Source organism: Erithacus rubecula (assembly GCF_903797595.1).
Source record: "Erithacus rubecula genome assembly, chromosome: 6".
Lineage (NCBI taxonomy): Eukaryota > Metazoa > Chordata > Aves > Passeriformes > Muscicapidae > Erithacus > Erithacus rubecula.
The window spans coordinates 45,369,134-45,378,504 of NC_136688.1; the positions used below are offsets into that span (position 1 = coordinate 45,369,134).

The following is a 9,371-nucleotide window of genomic DNA, read 5'->3' on the forward strand; positions in this document are numbered from 1 at the left end:
TTGTCAACTTAGTTGATATGAATGTTTTAAGCCCAGGAAATACTGAGCATCTGCTGCACACCAATTTCAAAAACTAGATTTTAAGTCCGATGAGAAAATCTGTTTCCTTAACTGGATATCATAGTTACAAAGATGATTCCTCTTGGATCCTAGCTCTTGGGAGACTGTTTTAATTAGGATTGTGTAGCATGATGTTTTGCCTTCTGAAGGAACATAAACCCAGTCCTCAGTCGTAAAACCACAGTCTCAAATTCTATTTTCTGTTTCTTGGTATGACACATAGAGTAAGCCTAAGAGAATAAACACCCCTAATGCATGTAGACAACTTCCCTACTAATATTGCCAACCTGAACTGCAGTCTTGATGTCAGTATCAAATCAGAGGGACAAGCTGGAAGCCTTTGAACTCTTCAAAAATTGCCAGTTGCTTGTGATCAATGAAGTTAAGTTTATATTGTTCTAGTTAATTTTCAAGATCCTATTTTGGGCTTGAAGCAAATTTACCTACTTTTTAAGTTATCTAAATTTCTACTTTCCTCATTTTTTTCTCTGCTGGTGCTTTTGAGCTTTAGTTCTTCAGATAACATAAGCTATAGTTTGCAAAGGACTTGCTGTGTGAGAATCTGACAGTGTTGTGTGGGAACATGATTTTGTGGTGTTATTAGGATCACACTGTGTTTCTCTTTGCTCAGGAAAGCCCTATGGTGCAGATGACTTCCTCCCTGTGCTCATGTATGTGTTGGCCCGCAGCAACTTGACTGAAGTCCTTCTGAATGTGGAGTATATGATGGAGCTCATGGACCCTGCTCTGCAGCTAGGAGAAGGTAAGAGTACAGTGTTCATGAAAGTGGGGCAGCAGGGCTCTGGATAGATTTTGTGGATAATGCTTTGGACAATCTTTTCAAATCTGAAGCTCTGAAATTATTGCCAAACACTTTAACTCCTTTTAGCAGTGCAGTGCCTTAAGACACAAATTAGAAAGGCAGGGACTCATCATAAAGGATAACTGACGTGCTGGATTAGCAACCCAAACACAGACATCTTGTTTTCTTTGGCCCAAAGGCTGAAAAGCTGGAAGGTTTTTTGCTAAAATTAAACTTCTTCTGCAAAAAATTGATACTTTTATCTATTCCAGTGAGAAAAGAGCACATTTCTTGAAGAGCCTTGTATGCCTCATGGCTACATTCTCAGGGACACTCTATTCCTAAATTTGAGTGAACCCTTTTAACAATATTCTCTGACTGAGCATCATAGCGAGACAGAGAAAAAAAAGTTAGGTTAGAGGGAATATTGAGTTTGGAAGTGACTAAAGACTCTGTTATAATAGACATAAATATCCCAGGGAACTGTGGGCCTCCAGTTTCTTAAATTTAGTTTGGAAAGCACATGCTTTCCAAGTGACGGCTACGTACTCTGAATTAGGAACACAGATAATTTATCACCAAGTAGTCACTAAACCAATAAAATGGGGTTTATTTTAGAGTTTGCTTTGGTAAGTACTGAGGTTCTAGAAAGGAGTCCTGGATGAACAACAGCAGACTAATTTTATTTACATTAAATGAGGGTATAAGTCTGAAACTAAGCATGTCATTCCACCACAGTGCAGAGTGGGACAAAAGTAAGTACTAACAGGATGAGTAGTAGCAATGCAGTACATTAGTAAGGTGTTTCTGCACAGGCTAGTTTTTCTGCTGAAAAGAATTCTTAGCAGAAAAAAAAAAAAAAAAAACATGTTAGCTGAAGTACAGCATTTTGTGGTCATAACAAAACTGCTTTTGGTGGCTACTCTGCACACAGGTTCTTCAGTCTGGGTCGGGGGGGCCATGATATCGAAAGCAAAGCTGGAAGTTCTCTTAGCTCAAAGATGCAAAGGCTCTATGAAATATGCACTCCAGTCCAAAGGGAATATTTTGTGAGGGAGTTCCAGATTAAACTGACTGAATAATCACATCAGAAAGGACACTGGGAGTAAGTGCAGATACAAGAAATGGAGAGGGAAAAGAACATCTCAGTGAAGACAGCTCTGAGATTGCAAAGTGTAGAATGGGCAAAAATTAACTTGAGTTAGGCCTTTCAAAGTTGAATGCAAAATGTATTCAGGTACAGAAATTAAAGGAAAATAAGTAAAGCATAAGAGAGAAAACCGTGAAATTCCATAGGCCGACATAAAAAATCACTTCAATTCTGCCTCCAAATGAAAAATATACTTTGAATTCACTTAATAGCAATGGTGATACTGACTGCTGAGGCAAAGGCAAGGAAAGATTATAGGGAGCAACTGAATGGAAACGAAGAAACTGGAAGTGGGAAAAAATGCTTAAAACAAGTTGTGAATTCCTGTTGTGGGGTTCTCAGAGCTCTTCCTCCCTGGGTTCTGAGGGATAGGGACACATCTCATCCCAGTTCCCATCACAGATACCTCTCACTCAGCCAAAAGAGGAGAAATATTGAATGACAGTATTAAAAATACAATAAATAACTGTATTTAAGAGGAGAACAAGTTTTAGGCTTCTTACTCTATCCTCAGCACATCTTTGTGGGACACAGTAAAGAAAAATGTTTCTTTATTGTTTCTTTCTTTCTTTCGAAGAAAAATGATTGTTTTGGGCACAAATCTTCAAAACTGTAGGACACTTCTCATAGATCACCCCAGAGTACAGGAAATCAAATGACAGTATCTTGGTCTCTACACCAAAATTTCACGGCGCTCTAAAAATCCTGCTCTTGGAGCAAGTGCTGTCTTTGGCTCCCTGAAGCAGCCAGCCATGGGCTCAGGGGTGCCTGAGGAGCGGCGGGCTCAGATGGAGGGATGGCTGCGATGTGCGAGGGCCGGGGCCATGGGCTCAGATGGAGGGATGGCTGCCATGTGCGAGGGCCGGGGCCATGGGCTCAGATGGAGGGATGGCTGCCATGTGCGAGGGCCGGGGCCATGGGCTCAGATGGAGGGATGGCTGCGATGTGCGAGGGCCGGGGCCATGGGCTCAGATGGAGGGATGGCTGCCATGTGCGAGGGCCGGGGCCATGGGCTCAGATGGAGGGATGGCTGCGATGTGCGAGGGCCGGGGCCATGGGCTCAGATGGAGGGATGGCTGCGATGTGCGAGGGCCATCTAGAGGCGCTGGTCGGGTGAAACTCCTCGCGGCAGCCGCGGGCTGTCCCCGCTCGGCAGGCACAGGGGGGCTGGGCCGGAGCAGGGCTGTCCCCGCCGCTGCTGGGAATGAGCGCTCCATCGCCCTGCGGCCACAGCACTTCTCGGTCCTTGTCAGGGCTATCCGCGCCTCTGTGCCTGCAGCCGGCTTTTCTCAGGGCCCAGCTGCCCCCCGTGGTTATTCATCTCCTGCTGCAAGCAGCGCCACAGCAGCCGCGGGTTCTGAGGGAAAGGGCCTTTGCCACGTTACCCTGTTTCTCTGCCTTACCAAGATTTATCCCGCAGCCCTGAACAGCCAGGGAATGCATGGGATGCATCTGTAGTCAATAGATGTGAAAAACGAGGTTCATTTTCCTGGTAAATTTTAAAAGCTTTAATAAAAGACAATAATAGACAAACAACAAAGCAAAAGGCTATAATGGATGAGTGCTCAACATTCAGCCCAGAGCACACACTAACTCAGAAAACACTTTGTTAAATGCATCCATATGCTGCATATTCATAGATCTTCATGCATTATTCAAAATCATTCTCCCTCAGCCTGTAAATCAACATTTTTTTTCCTTCCCTGGGGTTCTGGTGTCCAATAATCCAAGAATGTGAAGAACTTTCTCATTATCTTTTTTACCATTCTCTGAGTTAGTTACATGAATAAAAGCTTTTTACATCACCATGATATAGTCCAAGAAAAATATATATATCACACTACTAAGTTTTATTAATAACAAAGAACTAAAAGAAATTATATTCATACAGCAAAGTTTTCCGACATTATACATATAGCGTTCATTTTAATATTTGCAAAATGGCAATAATATAATATGTGCCTATAGCAATAGAGAATGGAGAGAACAGAGGATGAATTATTCCTGCTGGTCTGAGACATCCCTCAACAGTATTGAGCCCACAGGAGCCTCAAAATCCAAACATTAGGGTAGTGTAGCTGGAGCTGGGGGGCTCTGTGTTTCTCCTGCAGTAATCTATGATTATTTCTATTTCCCTGCATTGTAGGGAAACGCCAGTGACGGCTGCACTCCCTCCAGCAAGGCACGGGCAGTGCGAGGGTCGGGCAGCCGCCCCTGGGTGGGCATCAGCACGGTGGGAGCAGGACTGAGCCGCCCATGAAGGTGTGGTGTTCATACAAGACTTTCACCTTTTGCAGGCTCCTACTATTTAACCACCACCTACGGGGTCCTGGAGCACATCAAGAACTACGACAAAATCACTGTGACACGGCAGCTGAGCGTGGAGGTTCAGGACTCCATCCACCGCTGGGAGCGACGGAGAACGCTGAACAAGGCCCGCGCTTCCCGCTCCTCAGTGCAGGTAGCTGGCATTATATCCTAGGAGAACAGCCTGCATGCTTCCTCCATGCTTAGAAATCTTGAATATGGCAATTATTTTTAAATGAAATTAATTGAAATCACTATTAAAAAAGAAGAGTACATCTGGTGCAAGATTTGCAGGTCTTTAAAAAAACACATTTGAAATACATACTACTTATGAAATACATTTCGAAATCTTGAAGTGCCCTTAACTTATTTTAGTTTTAAATATGACTGCAAAATTATTTTTTTGTTCATTCTCAAAAGAGATGTGCTAGGAGCCTTTGCACGTGGGCACTGTGGTGGGGACTCAGAAGCCCCTCTGAATCATTGCCCTTAATGCCTGGGGAAATCATGGGCTAGACTGATATGTGAGCAGGCTATGCAGGGCTGCTTCTAAATCTGTAGGAGGATCTGAGACATCCCAAGAGCCAGTCATTCAAGCATCTTCCAGAGCCTGTCCTGCAGCAGGAAAGATCCATCGAGGTTAGTTTTGAAGCCCATGCTGTGCACGGCCTGGCAAAGATCTCCCAGTGGGAGAGGGTCCCAGGACAGAGGGGTGCTCTGGACCGGACCTCCAGCTCTGGTGAGGCTGGTCCAGGCAGGCAGGATATACCCTTCCAGCCCCATGTGCTGTGATCAGATCATCGCCCACAGGGAGGCAGCAAAGGCCACGTCTCAAGTTCTGCAGAGCTTTCAGAATGCAGAACTGAAAATGGTGCATGCCGAAGGAAAAGCCGGGGGAAAGTCTCCTGTGGGGGGAGTAGTCTATGCCAAAGTATGGAGTAGAACAGGTTTCCCATATTGCAGACAAAACCAGTCCCTGATGATCTCAGAAACTGTGAATTGTGGATGAGATACAGCAAATATCCATCCAGCCCTGAGTGCTGCTCTGGCAGTAGCTCGTAGAAGTAAGTACCTAGCATGGAGCATAATAGCTGAGAAAGCAAATGACACATTTCCCTAGAAGATTCCCTGCCTCCAACAGCTGAAAGGCCATTTTTCATCCCATTGAATGAAGGGTAGTATCATAGACAGGAAAGCCCATTCTGGCAGAGGCAAACAGCTTGCTGATATGTTTAGCAAGCCTCTGCCCATCCTTCTTCAGCCTTAATCAACTGCAGTGATATTTCTTAAACGTAGTTTGGAAGCCCATAGTCCACACATTTGGAAATTCCCCTTCTGCCAGGGAACCTCATTATTTTCTGAACAAAATGATTGGGATTTGTTTTGAAGTTCACAGATGCAAATTAAACACATAGGTTTGACTGTAACCAAAAACTCTCTAGATTCTGTTCCTTATGTGTTTAGCAAGATGAAAGTTGTCACAACAGCTGTTACTGCCTGAAACAGGATACAAGAAAAAACAACCTTCTCAGCATAACTTCTGCTATTTCCTTACCAATGGAAGGAAGTTCAGTGAACCCACTGTCAAGGTGCTGTTTGGGTGATTGTGAAGTTGCAAGGGCCCCACATTGCTAGCCTTATCCCATTTCTGGGAAACAGGTTTTCTGGCCAGATCTCTGACGTTTGTGGTCTGTTGCTCTTGTCTGTCACTTCTTTGCAAACCCTTTCTTCAGGAGCTGTGAAAAGATGGGAGAATGAACCATTGCAGATCATTCTCTAAGGATATTCACTAAAATCAGAAAAAAACACTTTAATGTCAGTGTCTTTATGGTGCTAATTATTTAGTAAAGGGCTTATTTAAGTATTTGCTGATTCAGAGCTTGTCAGAGGAAAGAAAGGAGAGAACAACTAGGACATTGGAGAATGACTGCAAGATATTTGGGAACTCTAGGCAGCTAGAGCTTTGTGGCTGAATTCTTCCTCCTTCACTCCTAGGTTACTGTGTTAACTGCAAGGTCTCTCCTCATGTTTCTCTTCAGGATTTCATCTGTATCTCCTTTCTGGAAGTCAGTGGTCAATCAAGGACACTTGCTTCCCGTCGTGACACCACAGCTGAGCAGCTGAGCCAGCAGTGTGCCGAGAAGTTTGAAGTGCCCCACCCCAAGGACTATGGACTCTTTGTTTATGTTGATGACCAGTGGCTGCAGCTAGACAAAGACGCCCTTCCTCACCATATCAAAGCCTCCCTGCTGAAGAGTGAAATCAAGAAAGATTTCCATTTTATTTATAAACCAATAGACCATAAAACTCCACCAGTTCCAATTGTCAAAGAGTCAGACTTTCCCTAAGGACCATGCTGCTTTTTTTCTGTCTTTGCCGTCATCCTGGAAGAGCTGGATAACTTACCCTGTGAGATCCTCTGGTATCTGCAGACCTCAGAAATTCCCTGGAGTGTGGCCTTCAACATAGGGCAGATGGGCTAATTGCAGATGGTGTCTGAACACATAGTATTTCTCAGTAGAGGTCATTTACTGAAGTAAAAGGAGCATTCAGGAGAACATTTATCCTCTCGAAAACTTGAAGTATCAATCCTCAGAACCTCTCAGCTGCAACCAGTCAACACTGCAGAATGTAAATGAACAGTAGAGAAAATCCAGAGATCTTGCAAAAAGGTGGACATTTACTTTATAAAAAATGATGGCAGGTGTGAATCACATCTGTGCACAAGGCCTTTGAAAGGCCTGCACACACCTCAATCTGTTTGGAGGTAAGATTATGTTTGTGCCTTATGGTATCTGTTCACCCAGTTTGAATAAACTGGGTCTTGTCTTATGTATTCAGTGGCACAGTGTTGCCACCTGTAGCAGAACTCCATCTCTGTCTTGATGTCAACAATATGTCTTTGCTTTTGAAATCCACACAACTACAAACAGTGCTATCACTAGGAGTATGTTTTTTGCCTTCTATCTATTTGTCACTCAATCGGGTCGCATAGGCATTTTCATCAATGTATTTTTCCTAAAGATTGAAAGCCTTCACCATAAGTTTTACATGTACAGCAGTTTTATTCACATTGGATGTTTGATAGTGTCTGGTTAATTGTATATTTATTTCAATGTGTGATATGGTGCAATTATTTTAAAACAAGCCTTTGTAAAGAATTTAATAATTTACCCAGTGTATCAAACCAGATTAAAATTTGAAAATAAAAAGAAGTTAGAATTAAATACCAATCCCTTTTTATATGGCTGTCATTTTCACAAGTGTTATCCTAGCTGTAATTCCCACCAGATTATTACTTTATTATTGCTTACCAGATTATTATTAGGCTGTTTCAGACAGAAATTTCTAATTCTCTTTTCTATGTGGGCTTTTAGTCATTCAGTCATTGCAGACTTAAATTTCCCTGAACAAACAAATTACTGCAGAATATATTAAATCAGGGCAAAAAAACGCATTTCATAAAATTAAAAAAAAAAATTTCAGAATTGGATAATGAAAGCAGGAGCCTTAATTGCAAGACAGGTCTGTGTTTTCTGGTTGCCTTCATACAGCCAAGATTCCCACTGAGAACACAAAATATGCATTGTCTGCATGCAGGAAGCCAACAAACTCCACTGCAGCTCCACCAACTCGGAATGAGGCCTAGCAAAGCTCTGATTGCAAAAAGGTGTTTTACTCTGAGTTTTGCTAAAATTTGCTATTGTTTCCTCCCAATAACATTCAAAAGAGATTTAGGGCACCTTGGGCCAAGTTGCCCAAGGCCTCTGTCCTATTTCTGAAGCTCCAAGAATAAAAGGGTGTTACATGTAGCTGGTCCCTGTCTCAGTCTTTGGGGCTTGAAATAAATGTCCATGTCTCTGTGTCCCAGCTGTAGCCAAATCTGCATACAAATAGCAAACTAGTGCTATGCATCTGCCAGCATGGGCTGTGTGCATGTCTTGTTGGGAAGGGACAACAACCAAGAATGAGGAACCGTGAATGACAGCAATCTTGGTTTTGAGGATATGTGCAGAGCTTGCAGTGCGTGACAGCACAGCTGACTCCAAATTCATGGTTATTTCTGCTGTGTGCAGCTGTTGGCATCTCTGCCTTGCCTCTGGGCAGCACATCTGCAGGATGCCAGAGCTGAAACCCTCGCTCATGCTGCCATCACCCTCCTGCAGGTGCAGGGCTGTGTGCTCCTGCTGGGAGCCTGGCTGCTCTCAGGGTGGCACTTGGGATGCCAGGGCTAAACCTGAGACACGAGTTTCGATCTGGGAGTGATGCTGCCCTGAGGGCACTCACAGGTGTGGCTGTCTCCAGTGCCTCCCCAGTGCCTCCCCAGTGCCTCCCCAGTGCCTCCCCAGTGTCTCCCCACCCTGCTCATGGTTCAGGACCCCTCTTCATCTTCCCAGGGCTGTCAGCCCCTGTCTCAGTGATGCTGCAGCAGGAGTGGTCTCCAGCTCCCATGCCCTCAGCCTGTCCCCCAGCCAGTCCCCATTCCCAGGAATGTGCTGGATGTCCAGGACTGGGGCTTCCCCTGATGCTCCTCTGATCCTTGGCCTGATCAGATTATTATTATACTATAACATTCACAGTCAATGAGCCTAAAAGGGTAAGAAGGAAAGAAGCTAGGACTGATCTCCTGGGCATTTCTGCAGAGTAACTGGACTTTGCACCAGCCAGAGCCAAGCAACTGATTGATGAAGTGGAGCACTCCAGCATCTCAGTGTTCTGGGACATCTGAGTCACCAGCTGGACCTTGGGGCTAGGGAGAAGTACGGGATATAGAGCTGGTCAGTGGAGCTTGTGGAAGCAGTGCTAAGTCACTGCAATCCAAATGGGCTCAGACCTAAATTTACAAATGTCTAGACCCAAAATCAGACCTGCAGATTCCAGTTTTTGAAATGCAAGGAATGACTTGAACTTTTGCATTTATGTGGGCTATTCTCAAATCGCACATGCAATTTTCCTCGGGCATAACAACAGCAAAGCTTTGATTTAATTTGCAAGAGCTGCTATGGCTCTCCCAAACCCAGAGATTATTGACAGTAATATGAATTACTGCAC

At 44.1% G+C, this 9,371-nt stretch overlaps 1 protein-coding gene across 1 annotated transcript in view; it reads left to right on the plus strand.

The window, feature by feature from the left end:
* The window catches only part of RIN3 (Ras and Rab interactor 3), a 65,418-nt gene extending 56,937 nt beyond the window's left edge, over positions 1–8,481 (plus strand). Inside the window, exons 8-10 of the mRNA XM_079308132.1 lie at positions 692–823; positions 4,310–4,473; positions 6,359–8,481. Of these exons, the coding sequence (XP_079164258.1) occupies positions 692–823; positions 4,310–4,473; positions 6,359–6,667 (605 nt within the window). The 3' untranslated portion in view covers positions 6,668–8,481. The remainder of the gene's footprint in view (positions 1–691; positions 824–4,309; positions 4,474–6,358) is intronic.
* Positions 8,482–9,371: the final 890 nt, after the last annotated feature.